This window comes from Myotis myotis, unplaced genomic scaffold (genome assembly GCF_014108235.1).
Source record: "Myotis myotis isolate mMyoMyo1 unplaced genomic scaffold, mMyoMyo1.p scaffold_m19_p_25, whole genome shotgun sequence".
In the NCBI taxonomy this organism is placed as follows: domain Eukaryota; kingdom Metazoa; phylum Chordata; class Mammalia; order Chiroptera; family Vespertilionidae; genus Myotis; species Myotis myotis.
Genome location: NW_023416330.1, coordinates 3,428,281 through 3,443,998, shown reverse-complemented (window position 1 = coordinate 3,443,998; position 15,718 = coordinate 3,428,281). Strand labels below are relative to the sequence as shown.

Genomic DNA, 15,718 nt, shown 5'->3' with positions numbered 1-15,718 from the left:
ACCATTGTTTTTATATCTAGGTTCGCACACCTTCGAAATGCCTCTTTTTAGACCCATCCTCCTTTTTTTTTATAGACCCATCCTTATAATGCATGAGCCACCCTTTCAGACTAAGACTTAACCACTCTCGAGAGAAAGCAAATAATCTTAACTATCCTATAATCCAATCCCTGGATGCCTTGCTTTCTCCCACCTTCATGTAATGTTCCCTTTTCCCTCCTTAATTTCAGATGCATAAAAGAAACTGCAACCCTAGCCAGTTTCTCTCAGTGAATAGAGCATTGTCCTGTGGACTGGTTCAATTCTGGTCAAGGGCACATGCCCGGGTTGCAGGTTCAGTCCCCGGTAGGGGGCATGCAGGAGGCAGCCAATCAGTGATTCTCTGTCATCATTGATATTTCTCTCTTCCCCATCCCTTCCTCTCTGAAATCAAAAATATATATTTTTTAAAAAGAAGCAAAAAAAAGAAACTGCTGTACTGTTATACTTGGGAGCATTTGAGATCCTACTCCCCAGCATATGCTGTCAGTTTGGCTCAAATAAACTCATAAAAATTCTCTATAGGTTTGGACATCTCTTAACATCTACATTATTAACCACTAGAAGCCCAGTGCATGAATCCGTACACTGGTGGGGTCTCTCAGCCTGGCCTGCGGGGGTCGGGCAGAAACGGCCCTGTGCACTGATTCATCCAGGGCATGTCCAGCCCAGGACTGTCTTGCCCAGTCCCAATCAGCCGGACCCCAGCAGCAAGCTAACCTACCAGTTGGAGTGTCTGTCCCCCGATGGTCAGTGCATGTCATAGCAACTGGTCGAACGGTCAAACTAACAGTTGGACACTTAGCATATTAGGCTTTTATTATATAAGGTACTCCCTATACTGTACTTTATATCTGCATGACTATTGTTATAACTATCAATTTGTACTTCTTAATCCCTTTTTCACCAAGATTTCCCTAACCCACCTCCCATCTGGAGACTATCAGTTCTCTGTATCATTTCTGTCTTATTTGTTCATTTATTGTTTTTTTAGATTCCACATAAATGTGAAATAACACGGTATTTGTCTTTTTCTGTCTGACTCACCTAACAGCATAATACCCTCTAAGTCCATCCATGATGTAGCACATGGCAAGATTTCATTCTTTTTTTACTGCTGAGTAATATTCCATTGTATACATGCACCACTTCTTTATCCATTTGGACACTCAAGTTGCTTCCATATTTTGGCTGTTGTAAAGAATGCTGCAGTGAACATAGGGGTGTATATATCTTTTCAAATTAGTGTTTTGGATTTTTAGGATAAATACCCAGAAGTGTAAGTGCTAGTGTTAATGTAAAAAAATTCAAACCTGTAAAGAATTTTTATGTTTATTTGAGCCGAACTGTTGACAATTGCCGGGAAACAGAATCTCAATGTATTGGGATAATGCTCCAAAGAATGGCATTTTAAAAATCTTGTTTTATACAATGCAAAGGAGGAGACATAAGTAGGTTACATGAAATCCATTGGTGATAGATTAGGAAGGTGGGAGAAAGCCTTCCTAATCTATCACCAGTGTAGGTTGTCTAGTATGTAAGTTGTGTAGTATGTAAATCTTTTTTTTGTTTTTTTGTTAGCCTCACCTAAGGATATTTTTTCCCTTGATTTTTTTCTTTCCTTATTTATTTTTAAAATAAGTTTTTATTGATTTTAGAGAGAGAGGAAGGGCGGATAGAGAGATAGAAACATCATTGATTGGCTGCCTCTTGCATGCTCCCTATTGGGGATTGAGCCTGCAACCTGGTCATGTCCCTGACCAGGTATCGAACCAGAGACTTCTTGGTCCATGGGTCAGTACTCAACCACTGACCCATACTGGCTGGATGATTTTATTTATTTATTTACTTTTAAAAAGAGAGTGGAAAGGAGGAAGGGAGAGGGAGATCAAACTAGACAACCAGTGGGTCTGGGCTGCCTGTCAGTACTTGAACCAATTAAGCAGAGACAGATTTGAACCATATGAGCATTTATTCCAATAGTGCCAGCAGTATGGGAAAGCAGCAGGACATCCACGAAAATCTGCTCTGTATTCCCTCATAAGCCAGCTGCTTATACGGGGTAGGACAAAGATTACTTGGGGAACTAGGCAAAGGAATAAGAACAGGCATTCAAAATGGGTATTACAGGAGTGAAGAAGACAACTTGGCTGGGGCAGGACTCCATTGTTTGGGTAACAAGGTTGTTAATCTTTCCATGATCATAGGCAGTTCTCCAATAAGAATGGACCACATTCCAAGGTTAACTCCCAGGTCAGGTTAGAATGTGCTTCCTTTCTTTTTTTTTAAATATATTTTTATTGATTTCAGAGAGGAAAGGAGAGGAAGAGAGTGAAACATCAATGATGACATGGAATCATTGATTGGTTGCCTCCTGCACACCCCCTACTGGGGATGGAGCCCGGGACCCAGGTATGTGCCCTTGACTGGAATTGAACCCGGGACCCTTCAGTCTGCAGGCTGATGCTCTATCCACTGAGCCAAACCAGCTAGAGCAGAATGTACTTTCTTTCATTAGAACAAAACAATCAAGGTTAATATCCTATATAATAAAGAGATAATATGCTAATTAGACCCAACAGAAGAATGACCTTCTGGATGAAGCGGGGGCTTCGAGGGATTTCGATGGCCGAGCCCCTGGCACTAATTTCGTGCATCGGGCCTCTAGTATCTTATAGCTAGTCCCCAATATTCTATTTTTGCCTGTAACAGAGAGAGAAGGAGAGAAAAAAAGAAACCTGATGTGAGAGAGACACATTGGTTGGTTGGTTGCCTCCTGCAGGTGCCTGGGGGTTTAACCTGCAACCCATGTACATGTCCTTGACTGGGAATCAAACCCTATACCCTTTGGTCCTCAGGCCAGTGCTCTAACCATTACTCAGTGCTGGTCAGGGCTAGTTCTATTTTTAATTTTGTTGACCTAAGAACACCCAGACCTGTAGAAAATTTTTATAGTAATTTGAGCCAAACAGAGGATATACCTGGAACCAAGATCTCAACAGAGAAAAATACTTTCAAGAAATGTGTTTGTAGCCCTAACCGGTTTGGCTTGGTGGTTAGAGTGTTGGCCTGGGCCTAAGGGGTCCCGGGTTCGATTTTGGTCAAGTGCACATGCCTGGGTTGCAGGCTCGGTCTGACGTGTAGGAGGCAGCCAGTCAATGATTCCCTCTCATCATTGATGTTTTTGTCTCTCTTCCTCTCTGAAATAAAAAAATATATATTTTAAAAAATGTGTTTATAGCTTCTTTTATGCATTTGGAATTAAGGAGGGGACATAAGGAAGATTATATGAAGGGAGAAGAAAGCAAGGCAGGGATTGGTTATAGGAAAGTTAAGATTGAGTTCTCTTGAGGGTGTACTTTGGGTTTAATCCCCTTTTTGTGGGCAGAATGAGAACAAGAGATAATAGCTTGCATAATTTTGGGGTTCCTAAGTGTTTTCATACTATTTATTTTATGGAGGCTGGCTGATCAACAGAGCTTTTGCAATTTTGGAATTTAAATTTCTTTTTATTTTAATTAAATCTTCATTGTTGAGAGTATTACATATGTCTCCCTTTTCCCCCCATTGATCCCTTCTATCCCGCCCCCACCGCCTGCTGTGTCCATGGGTTATGTATATATACATACAAATTCTTTGATCTCTTACTACCCACCCACCCTCCCTCCTCCACCTTCCCTCTGAGGTTCCAGAGTCTGTTCAATGCTTCTATGTCTCTGGATCTATTTTGTTCATCAATTTATTTAGTTTGCTTAGCATAATACTCTCCAGGTCCCTCCAAGCTGTCTCGAAGGGTAAGAGATCCTTTTTTTTTTACACCTGCAGTGTATTCCATGGTATAAATGTACCACAGCTTTTTTTTTTTTTTTTTTAATTTATTGATTTTTTACAGAGAGGAAGGAAGAGGGCTAGAGAGTTAGAAACATCAATGAGAGAGAAACATCTATCAGCTGCCTCCTGCACACTCCCTACTGGGTATGTGCCCGCAACCAAGGTACATGCCCTTGACCGGAATCGAACCTGGGACCCTTGAGTCTGCAGGCCGACGCTCTATCCACTGAGCCAAACGGTTAGGGCAACCACAGCTTTTTTATCCACTCATCTACTGATGGGCACTTGGGCTGTTTCCAGATCTTAGCTATTGTAGATTGTGCTGCTATGAACATAGGGGTGCATACATTCTTTCTGATTGGTGTTTCAGTTTTCTTTAGGACATATTCCTAGAAGTAGGATCACTGGATCAGATGATTTCTTTAGGTGAGGGACATGCCCTGTTACTGCCACCGCTCTTGCCTTTTCTCTCTTTTCCTCATTTATCTGGTTTCCTCTGACTACATTTGATTTTATGACCCCTGTGTTGACATAATATGAGCTGTTTTGTTTAGATAAATACAGGTGCAGTCATGGCATTTCCTTGAGTGGCACATAGGGTCAGAAATGAGCTATTAAAATATGACATCCCAATAAAGCAGATTAAATATTTATAGTAGAATGTATGGTTAGAAAGATCTGCAATGTAATGATTCCATGAAGTGTTTATGTCCTATCCTTATTGTCCTCTCCTTGTCTTAACCAGGGAGAGCTTCTCTTTTCTGCTTGGGCATTAGATCAGACAGGGCATTAAAGAGTCATGGTTAGCCTCTACCAGCCCATATTCACTGACCAAGTAGGTATCCCAGGTTTGGCTATTTTAGGTGCTTTGTCATGTTGTCTGTCCTTTTTAGTTTGTTTTTTAGCATTTAATTAATTTTGCTTCTTTCTCCCATCAATATCAGCATGCAGTTTTCCTTTGCATTTGAGTTATAAAATAGAGACACTACATAGGTTTATGTTCTCCTTAGATTTTCTTAGAGGAGATTCATAAATATCAGAGGATGTCAAAGGGTTGATTATTTCTGGAGAGCATATGATGTCTGGAATTTGCTCTGAACTTTTTCTCATTCAATAATCTCTTATTTGCAATTATGAAACATGTTGGTGGCAATGTTTTCTTCTAGTCTTACAGGGCAGATAACAAATGAGAAATAATGTGTGCTTTTGTGTTGTCATCACCTGGTAATTTCACAGGGGTATTTAGGAAGGGCACTGTTGTAAATCAGTATTTGTACTCACATGACTAGCTGAATTAAAATCCGATGTGCCTCTTTTATGGAAAAACCTAACAAATGTTTGCTGTTTGACATTTTGGAATAGAGAGTATCCTGACGAGAAAATAGCTGGAAACTATTCAAAGGTAAAAATGTAACATTTAAAGGTAGACATTTTAAACTTTATTAAATATTTTAACAATTATTTTGTATTAAAGGAAAATGAAAGCTGTCTTGTTTAGAATGTCGCATTAGTCTTGTAGTAAAAAAATGATGAACGGTGAAAGGCACACAAATTTCAAAGTAGTTAGTGGTTCATAGAAGAAAAACAGTTTTTCAAATTATGCTTTAGAATGTTCATTGTTCAGATTTTATTCTTAAATTTTTGACAAATTAATGGGATTAAATAACTTCCTTTTAGCTAAAATCCCCATTTGCTTCTGAGATTCAAAGCCTTAACATTTAATCCTCTCCAATCTGTTCTTATATTTTTTAAGTTAGGAAGTTTTTTCGTAATAATTTTTTTGCCTTGATTATTAAAGGCATACATATGTTCTTTGTAGAAAATGTTTTAAATAAAGCAAAGTAACCAGAAAAGTATCAATAATGCCACTAACCTGAGTTCATTAAATTTATTTTTCAGTAAGTGCCGATAGTGGTATAACGTTTTATAGCTAATATGGAGAGATTAAAAATAAGTAGTAGAATTTACAGCAAAACATTAATAGTGGTGAGATTTCTGGTGGTTTTTAATTTTTTGCTCATCTTTATTTTCTGAATTTTTTTTTTTTTTTTTTTAGTATCATAGAGCCTAAAATACAAATCCTTAGCACCTTTCATGGTGTCTGGCATATAGAGCTCCTACTGTGGTAGATATTAGTCTTTCCTTTAGGATTTTTTCATGATTTTTCAGAAGAAAAATGTTGGATTCTTCAGTATATTTAATAGACTATGGGTAGAAGATTAATGGAATGATTTAAAGCAGTGGTCGCCAACCTTTTGGACCTCACGGACCACCAGTGATCTGCAGACCACCAGTTGGCGACCGCTGATTTAAAGTATCATGTATAGAGTGACATTGCGTAACAGGAATTGTCTCAGTGAACTTGACATGATTTAACTACTTTATGGAGCATAATTTAGTAGCTGGTGTATGCTGCATTCTTTGTTGAGAGAAACTGACTGTAAAAAGCATCCCAAAATGGGTCTTAGCTCAAATTATTGTGCTGTTGAGAAATACCCCTCATTCTAATCAGATAATGATGCAGGGATTTAAATGGATTGAGATCTCATGACACTTTAGACTTCTGTGATCTAGTGTGCCACAACACATCCTATATAATCCTATATAATAAAGAGCTAATATGCAAATTGTCATCACACCCTCGCGCCAGGGCTGGGGGACCTGAGGCCACGCCGGGGAACCTGAGGCCGCACCCTTTGCCCAGTGCTGGGCTGGGGGACCTGAGGCTGTGCCTCCCAGCCCAGCAGGGCTTGACGGGGGACCTGAGGCTGCGCCCCCCCGCCCTGTGGGGCTTGACAGGGGTGGGGCCTGCCGGGTCTGGGTCTCGTGCGATTTCGTGGTGTAGGTAGGCGGGGACTTGACTCTGGGTCCTGCAGCATGCCCCAGACTCTGACAGGAGGGAGATTTTCGTATACCTTTTACTAATTTTCTTTCATTTCTGACACTTCTATTATAGATAAAGGGCAAATAGCAATATTAAATTATTTCCTCTAATTAATTCCCTTTTAATGTGCATGAATTTTGTGTACTGGGCCACTAGTTTTTTATATAACAACAGTAGATGCTAACAGTAGCAATAATAAGTTTGGTTTTCAGGTGTGCCTGCACTGTAGGCAAATTGTTCTTAGAAAATCTCTAGTTCCGTGTCTGGAAAGGATATATCACTAGTTGTACCTCTCCACAGTCTGAGTGTTGGCAGCTCATTTTCCAACCACAGCACTCAGTCTTTCCAGATCACTCTCTTAGGTAACATAACTTCAGCAGTTATTCATCCACATCAGGACCTCTAATACGATTAGCCCATCCGTAGTTTTCATCCTGCTCCATTCTTCCGCCTCCTTACATTTCTCCTTGCCTGGCTTTGACCTGTGGTCTGTCATTCTAATCAGCACATTGCACATACCTCTCCTCATTCTTCTGTATTCCCCTGATTCTCAACTTACAGGTGTCCCTGAGCAACTACCAGACCATGACTAAAGAAAAACATAAAACCATACTGCCTTATTTCCCTGAAAGTTCGTGTACACAACTGGTTATCCTTTTATTCATTTACCTTTTGAAAAATATATTACAGTGATATCTAACTGCTAAAGTTTTGGATTACTTAACTATTCAAGTTTATTATTGAAAGAATTTGTTCTCTAGTTTTGGTATTAACTGACCTTTAAACATTTGCTTTGACCTAGGTAATTGCCTATGGAAGGAATAGCAAACAGACTTTGTAGATGCTGGATTCATTATTTTGTTAGCACAGATTAGATTAAATGTTCAGGTTTTGATTTTTATTTGGAGGTTTTAATTTCTTAGACAGTTAAATTTGGTGTTTGCTTTATCTCATAAGTTTTGAAAAGTATTTTCACTATTTGGTTCTAAATAATTTCTAATTTCCATTTATATGTTTCATTTTTCTAGTTATTTTTTTGTCATTGATTGGTTTTTAATCTGTGTGGTTGTCTTGTGACCAGAGCATGTGGTCTACACGATGCATACTCTTTGACCCCACCAGGCACTTACTTTTGAGGGTCTTTGCTTTTGCTTCCTTGCATGGACAGCTCTTTCTCAGGTATTTGCAGTGCTTACTGATCTGTTCAGGCCTTGATTCAAGTATCACCTTCTCAATGAAACCTTCCCTAGCCATCTACCTAAAATTTCACACACCTTCTTCCACTTCGTATTGCTCTTCCCTGTCTTATTCTACCCCTTTGCATTTAGCACTTTCTAATATTATCCAACATGTTCCAAGCAAATAGAGAAAAAAGTAAAGACATTAAGGGATGTGTACCTGGACACAGAAACAAAAGAAATATAAGCTGTACGAGAAAGGAAAGGTTGCGTGACTGGACTTTGTCTGCAGTGAAGTTGAAGGATAAGACTGACACCGCTGGGAAGTCAGGGTTGTGGGCAGAGTGTGGCTTTAATTTAAGATTTAAGAGGTTATTTATTAGATGAGTTCCAAACGATGGTGAATCAGTGTAGGGGCAGGGTTAAATAGAATATGGGTGACGGTTATAGGAGGAACATGAATGAAGAAATTTTAAAGATGGGTTTTGAAGGGCTCTGGACATTGCCCAACAAGCTGGTGGGACTTGGGCTAAAGGAAAATATGTGAATTAATGTCAGAGTGTCCATCTGTTGGTCAGAGCTGCTTGATGGAAGAGTCCTCTGGCTTCTTCTTGTGGTTAAGGAAGAATTGGTTGGCTTTCTCCTCTCTGTCCCTTTTGCGTGGTTCCCTTCTGTGTTTGGGTTTAAGGTGGCCATTGTGGAAGTGGGAAGGCCTAGAATGGTTTGAGGAAACAATCTAAATAGAAATCTCATTATGTAGTTGAAGAAAGGGATTGGCTTCTTAGATGTATAGTTTCTTATTGGAATCAGCAGCCTGTGTACTTCAGAATTCCATGGCCTTTTCAAGAAATGGTACTTTTGTTTTTGATGTTGTTTGCTTGGCTTTTGCCTACCCTCAAGTGAATATTTTAGGAACTTAGAATGTGTTTTAGTTTAAAAATCTAATGTTTTACCTAAATGTCTCTATTCTTTACATTTTTGTTGCAAAGTGGCAAATTTGCAACCTTTTGTCTTATTTTCTTTGGTGGCTCCATTCACATTACTTAGAGAATATTTTCTTCCACTTCTAAATAAAGCAGTTGTTTTTATGTGCATTTCTTTCATTTGCTAACAGCTGACAGGACAGCACTTTCACTGGTGCCTGACTTTCCTTCTGAGCTGCAGTCATTTCCCGCTTCTTTGGTATTGTAGTGGGAGAGTTTTTGTTTGTTTGGGTGTTGCTGTTGTTTTGTTTGTTTTTTAAGCTTTTGAATTGACATGTGGTAAAATAACTACTTGGTTGGCCAGAATTGAGCTATTTACCGACCATCTTCTAGACTTGTGGCATAATGTACTAGCAGCTTAATTTTTGAAGTTGGACTTAAACAATGCTGATTTGCTTTGTTTGGATTTGAGGTGGTGGTAATACTACTATTCCTAAAATTATTTCATACTGTAGAAATAAGGAGTAATGCATTAGTATCTCTTCATAGATTTCTTCTATTCGTACATTACTTATATAGGGTTTCTGTGCCCTACTATTCTGTGAGACTATTTTGTATGTATGTTGGTCTCTTTACAGAGAATTCCTCAGGAAGCTTTGTGAGGCCTCCATGAAGACCAGATATCAAAAAGTGTAGATGTAAAGTTCGTGACGCAGGAAACAGAATCAAGCCGGTCAAAAAGGGAAAAGAGAAGGTTTAGTCCGCGTTCTCGGGCGAGCCCCACAAGCCCCAAAGGCAGGGCCAGTGGATTCGCGCCAACAGGGAGGGGGGCACTTCTTTTTATACAGGTGTTTGGTGAGGGGAGGGGCATGAGCTGAGGAAGTTCCCGCCGCAGGGGTCAGCATGTTGACCTGTTAGGAATTCCTGGGAGGGTCCATTTTCTCCGTCACCATCTGCCTTGCGGTGGCATGCGTCCACTCCTGGGCTTCCCTTCGACCTGACAGTAGGGAAAACTTCAGTGCTATGTTATTTGTTTTTTAATCCTCACCCGAGGATATTTTTCCATTGTTTTTTTTTCAAACCGGGCAGCCAACTTGGTTGCCTCCCAGAAAAATACCTGGGAGAGGGAGGGACATATTTCCATTGATTTTTAGAGAGAGTGGAAGAGAGAGGGAAAGACAGAGAACTATCGATGTGAGAGAAACATGAATTGGTTCAATATTCTGTTGTTTATAGGACATCATAAGGAGAGGAGAAATAGAATTATTTGAACTCTGTTAACATATGAAAACATTCAAATCTGTGAAGAATTTTTGTGAGTTTATTTGAGTCAAACTGTCGACAGTTGCTGGGAAGCAGAAGCTCAACAAATTGAGATAATGCTCTGGAGAATGGGGTTTTTCACCTATTTTACCATCTAAGGTGGAGATGTAAGTGGGTTAGAGGGAACCCATTTGTGATAGACTAGGGAGGGAAAGCAAAGCCGGGAAACCTCTAGGATTGGATAAAAGATAAAATGATAGACACCATGCTTCTTTTACGTAGGTGGGTACAGGATAGATAACAGTCAACAATTAACCCGATAACAATAACAATGAGGGATTTGTAGTCCCTGCCCTGGCGCCATATGTTGTGCCCAGAGGGGTCCAGAAAAAGAGAAGTTAAAAGTTACCCTGACTTTCCAAAGTTATGTTATCTTAGATTCAAAAAGACAATAGGCTCAGTAAAGATCTAAGTTGATCTTTGTCAGGGAAGATACTGGCCTAGGACATAACAATCCTATATAATAAAAGGGTAATATGCAAATTGACCCTAATGGCAGAATGACCAGAATGACCGCTTGACCAGTCACTATGAGGTGCACTGACCACCTCTCGGTCACATTCCCCGGCCTGCAGGCTCTGATTGCCCGATGGCGAATGGGGAACTGGGAGTGGGTGGCGGGGGATGCAGGCAGTGCCAGGCCAAGGCCCACAACTGTGGGTTGCCCCACACAGAGGGCGACCTGCAGCGGGGGCAGGGCCGGCAAGCGGGAGGGAACAGCCAACCTCTTGGTCCCTCCCCCTGGCCAGCAGGCTCCGAACGCCTGATGGCGAACGGGGAACCGGAGGTGGGTGGCAGTGGGGGGTAGGGCTGGCTGTGGGCAGTTGGGGAAGATGGCCCTGATCGAAGGCCAGGCCTAGCGACCCTACCCATGCACGAAATTTGTGTGCCAGGCCTCTAGTCCACTATAAACTGCTTTTTAATTAAAGGGTGTTTTTTATTATTATTTTTTTTATTAAACCTTTATTGTTCAGATTATTACATTTGTTCCTCTTTTTTCCCCCCATAACTCCCCTCCTCCCAGTTCCCACCCCAACCTCCGCCCTCACTCCCCACCCACTGTCCTCATCCATAGGTGCACCATTTTTGTCCAGTCTCTTCCCGCATCTCCCACACCCCTTTCCCCCCCAAGAATAGTCAGTCCATTCCCTTTCTATGTCCCTGATTCTATTATGATCACCAGTTCATTCTGTACATCAGATTATTTATTCACTTGATTCTTAGATTCATTTGTTGATAGATGCATGTTTGTTGTTCATAATTTGTATCTTTACCTTTTTCTTCTTCTTCCTCTTCTTAAAGGATACCTTTCAGCATTTCATATAATCCTGGTTTGGTGGTGATGAACTCCTTTAGCTTTTCCTTATCTGTGAAGCTCTTTATCTGACCTTCAGTTCTGAATGATAGCTTTGCTGGATAAAGTAATCTTGGTTGTAGGTTCTTGGTATTCATCACTTTGAATATTTCTTGCCATTCCCTTCTGGCCTGAAAAGTTTCTGTTGAGAAATCAGCTGACAGTCGTATGGGTATTCCCTTGTAGGTAACTGAGTTTCTTTCTCTTGCTGCTTTTAAGATTCTCTCTTTGTCTTTTGCTCTTGGCATTTTAATTATGATGTGTCTTGGTGTGGTCCTCTGGATTCCTTTTGTTTGGGGTTCTCTGCGCTTCCTGGACCTGTAAGTCTATTTCTTTCACCAGGTGGGGGAAGTTTTCTGTCATTATTTCTTCAAATAGGTTTTCAATATCTTGCTCTCTCTCATCTTCTGGCACCCCTATAATTCTGATGTTGGTACGCTTGAAGCTGTCCCAGAGGCTCCTTACACTATCTTCGTATTTTCAGATTCTTTTTTCATTTTGCTTTTCCAGTTGGGTGTTTTTTGCTTCTTCGCATTTCAAATCTTTGACTTGATTCTTGCGCTCCTCTGGTCTGCTGTTGGGTGTCTGTATAATATTCTTTATTTCAGTCAGTGTATGCTTAATTTCTAGTTGGTTCTTTATCACAACATCGAGGGTCTCATTAGATTTCTTGAGGATCTCACTACATTTATCGGCAGTTTCTAGCAAATTATTGAAAGACCTTAAAAGTGCGTTTTTTAGCTCTATATCCTCCATTTCTGTCATGTTTCTTTGTCTCCGCATTATTTATGCTTTCTTGGTGCACCCCCTTGTGGTCTTTGTGCGCAGTCTTGTTGTAGTTAAGCCTTGATTGTTGTCGGCAATACCAGGGGTGATTTGACCTCCAGGCTAACTTGCTATGAGAGTCAGCTGTGTCTCTTTAATTAAAGGTTTTAATTTCAAACCATCCTTTGTGGTTACGTTAGGTCTGTTGAGTTTGCAAGGCTGCCACGCAGGCCTTCCCTGAGTTAGTCAGGTTAGCATGTGGCCCCTTTTCGTCCACAGCGCTTTTGGTTATTTAAAATGTAACTGTTTAATCTAGAGTAGGCATTAGGGTAGGCTTAATCTTTAATTAGAAAGTAGAACTATTTTTTTAGTTGCTTATTTTTAATAACAGATTTTAAGATCCTTGGATTAAAAGAGTTGTACTTTTATAGTTGGAAGGGATCTTAGATGTACTGTCATCACACATGTTGGACTGGTATTTCCCTCATTAAAAGTTAGAATCTGAAAAAACACCACACTGAAAGCAATCCAGAACAAAGGTGGAGCAGTATCCATTAACGTGGACAGGTGAATAAGTCAGCTGTTTTGCTGCCATTGGTTTTCTGAGCATTAACTCATTGGCCTTTGTTTTTAATTGTTGCATTTATTTTTTAATTTGGCTATTCTCATATTTTCTTCCATTTGAATCTTTGATAATATGCATAGGGATCCTAAGTAAATAGTTCAGAAATGCAACTTAGTTTGAGAAACATTGAATATGAACTTGGTGGATGATTTACAGATATCCTGAAGTGTCTAACTTATCTATCCTTCTCTTTTAGGAAACTGAAAATGGCCCTTCAGCTATGCTAGGTTTATAATGGGAAGCATCACAGTTCGGTATTTCTGTTATGGATGCCTTTTTACATCTGCGACCTGGACGGTTTTGCTTTTTGTTTATTTCAACTTCAGTGAAGTGACTCAGCCACTTAAGAATGTGCCCATCAAGGGGTCTGGGCCCCATGGGCCATTCCCCAAAAAATTCTATCCCCGTTTCACCCGAGGCCCAAGTCGAATATTAGAATTACAGTTCAAAGCAAACAAGATTGATGATGTGATAGGTAATCATATTGAAGATGCAGAAAAAGGCAACATGAAATTCTCTTCTGAATTGGGTAAGTGTATTTGATTTTTGCTATCAGCATGTCAATATCTAATCATTGGAAGTTTAAGTTTTAATTATTCTTTAAATCGTGTGTTGTTCAGGGGATCAGAAATGTATCATTTTTCCCCCACCAGTTTATTTCATTCATGAACTAGCTGAGGTCTTTATGATTTTGCAGAATTAGAGGGAAGTTATATTCTAATATGTCCAATTCTGACTTCAGTACTTTATGAGGACTTGGGAAGAACTAGTAAAGTCCAGAATAGAAAATGAGAAAATAAGTGTTTGGAAAGACAGTGGAACCTGTGGGGAAGGATTTTAATTGCTATTATTATTTAATGAGGGAACATGTTTAACTCTATTTAAGATATTTTAAAAGTTACAGAATTATTTAAAACAACATAAACCACTGGGTTGAGAAATAATTTGAGTTACTTATATTTAATATCTGCTTATAATAATTAAGTCGCTTTAAATATTTAATAAATATAGAATTTTATAAAATCTGAGTATAAAATGGAAACTTTTCTCTTCAAAAATTCTGTCCAAGAAGGTAGCAAGAATCGACTGTATATGTTTTTGAATATTATAAATCTCAAGCACTGGTTTTAGCAAACTTTATTTTAAGGGATAAATGAGCCATTTTGGTTTTCTTTAAAACTTAAAAGGAATTTGATCTTATCATGGAAGCATAAGATAGTATTTAAAGAAATTGAAAGATGGACAAGTATAAAGGAAATGTTAAAATATTTTTGTATCATAGTTTCAAAAAAATAAAATCAGTTTCTAGGATTTAATGAATTTTTAATACATGAAGTTAAAAGAATTTAAAATGATAGGAAACAGAAGCTAATACTCCATTTTCATAAAATACATCTTCTAATCTTTTTCAAATAGCCATGTAGACTTTTAAGAGTATTAGTGGGAAAAATTCTTATTCAAAGTTATTTTGGTAAAACTTTTATACAGAAGTAATGTTGGGTTTATCATATTTGCCTTAGAAAGAAGCAGTGAGAGAATTATTGCTATTTGAAGTGACAAACCCAAATTGCCTCACTGAACAACTAAAGTCTCAAAAAGATCCTAAAGAATACACAAAAAAACCTATTACAGCTAATAAAGAAATGTTCAAACATGTAGAAATCTATATAAATAAGAGCCAAGCAACCAGAATGATGGAACGCCCGGTCGCTATGACGCTCACTGCGGCGGCCAACCAGCCTCTAGTGTTTTATAAAAATTTATTTGAGCCAAAAAGAGGGATCAAGATCTCAACGGATGGAGATAAATGCTTCTAAGAATAACAGTTTGCAGTTTCTTTTATGCATTAGAAATTAAGGAGGGAATGTACGAAAGATTACATGGAGGTGGAAGAAAAGCAACTCAGGGATGCAATTACAGGGTACTTAAGATTATGTGCTTTCTTGAGATGTCTGAAAGGGGGCATTTCAAAAGTGTATTAGCCTAGATCAGTGATGGCGAACCTTTTGAGCTCGGCGTGTCAGCATTTTGAAAAACCCTAACTTAACTCTGGTGCCATGTCACATATAGAAATTTTTTGATATTTGCAGCCATAGTAAAACAAAGACTTATATTTTTGATATTTATTTTATATATTTAAATGCCATTTAACAAAGAAAAATCAACCAAAAAAATGAGTTCACGTGTGACCTCTGACACAGGTGTCATAGGTTCGCCATCACTGGCCTAGATCCACAGAAACAATGGACAGGGCTTGCTTAAGGCAAAGATTGGCCTCTTCCCGCCCTCCTTCCCTCTTCCCTCTGAGATTCGTCAGTCTGTTCCATGCTTCCATGCCTCTGATTCTATTTTATTCACCAGTTTATTTTGTTCATTAGGTTTCTTGTTCATTTATTTTGATTTTTTTAGATTCAGTTGTTGATAGATATGTCCTAGTATTTGTTGCCATTTTATTGTTCATATTTTTATCTCCCCCTCCTCTCCCTCCTCCTCCTCCTCCTCCTCCTCCTCCTCTTCCTCTTCTTTAAGAAGACCCTTTAACCTTTAATGTAATATTGGTTTGGTGTTGATGAACTCCTTTAGCTTTTTCTTTTCTCTAAAGCTCTTTATCTGGCCCTCAATTCTACATGAGAGCTTTGCTGGGTAGAATAATCTTGGTTGTAGGTCCTTACTATTCATCACTTTGAATATTTCTTGCCACTCCCTTCTGGCCTGCAAAGTTTCTGTTGATACAGTCATATGGGTGCTCCCTTGAAATCTTGGCGCTTTTAAGATTCTCTCTTGGTCTTTAACCCT

At 39.2% G+C, this 15,718-nt stretch overlaps 1 protein-coding gene across 3 annotated transcripts in view; it reads left to right on the top strand.

The window, feature by feature from the left end:
- Positions 1–15,718, top strand: part of GALNT11 (polypeptide N-acetylgalactosaminyltransferase 11) — an 88,096-nt gene that overhangs the window by 27,234 nt on the left and 45,144 nt on the right. For 2 of the 3 annotated variants that reach the window (XM_036356143.1, XM_036356141.1), the window contains exon 3: positions 13,119–13,451. In XM_036356143.1, the coding sequence (XP_036212036.1) occupies positions 13,157–13,451 (295 nt within the window). In that variant the 5' untranslated portion in view covers positions 13,119–13,156. Of the gene's footprint in view, positions 1–12,737; positions 12,865–13,118; positions 13,452–15,718 lie in introns of those variants that run through there. The other variant, XM_036356142.1, reaches the window with a different exon arrangement.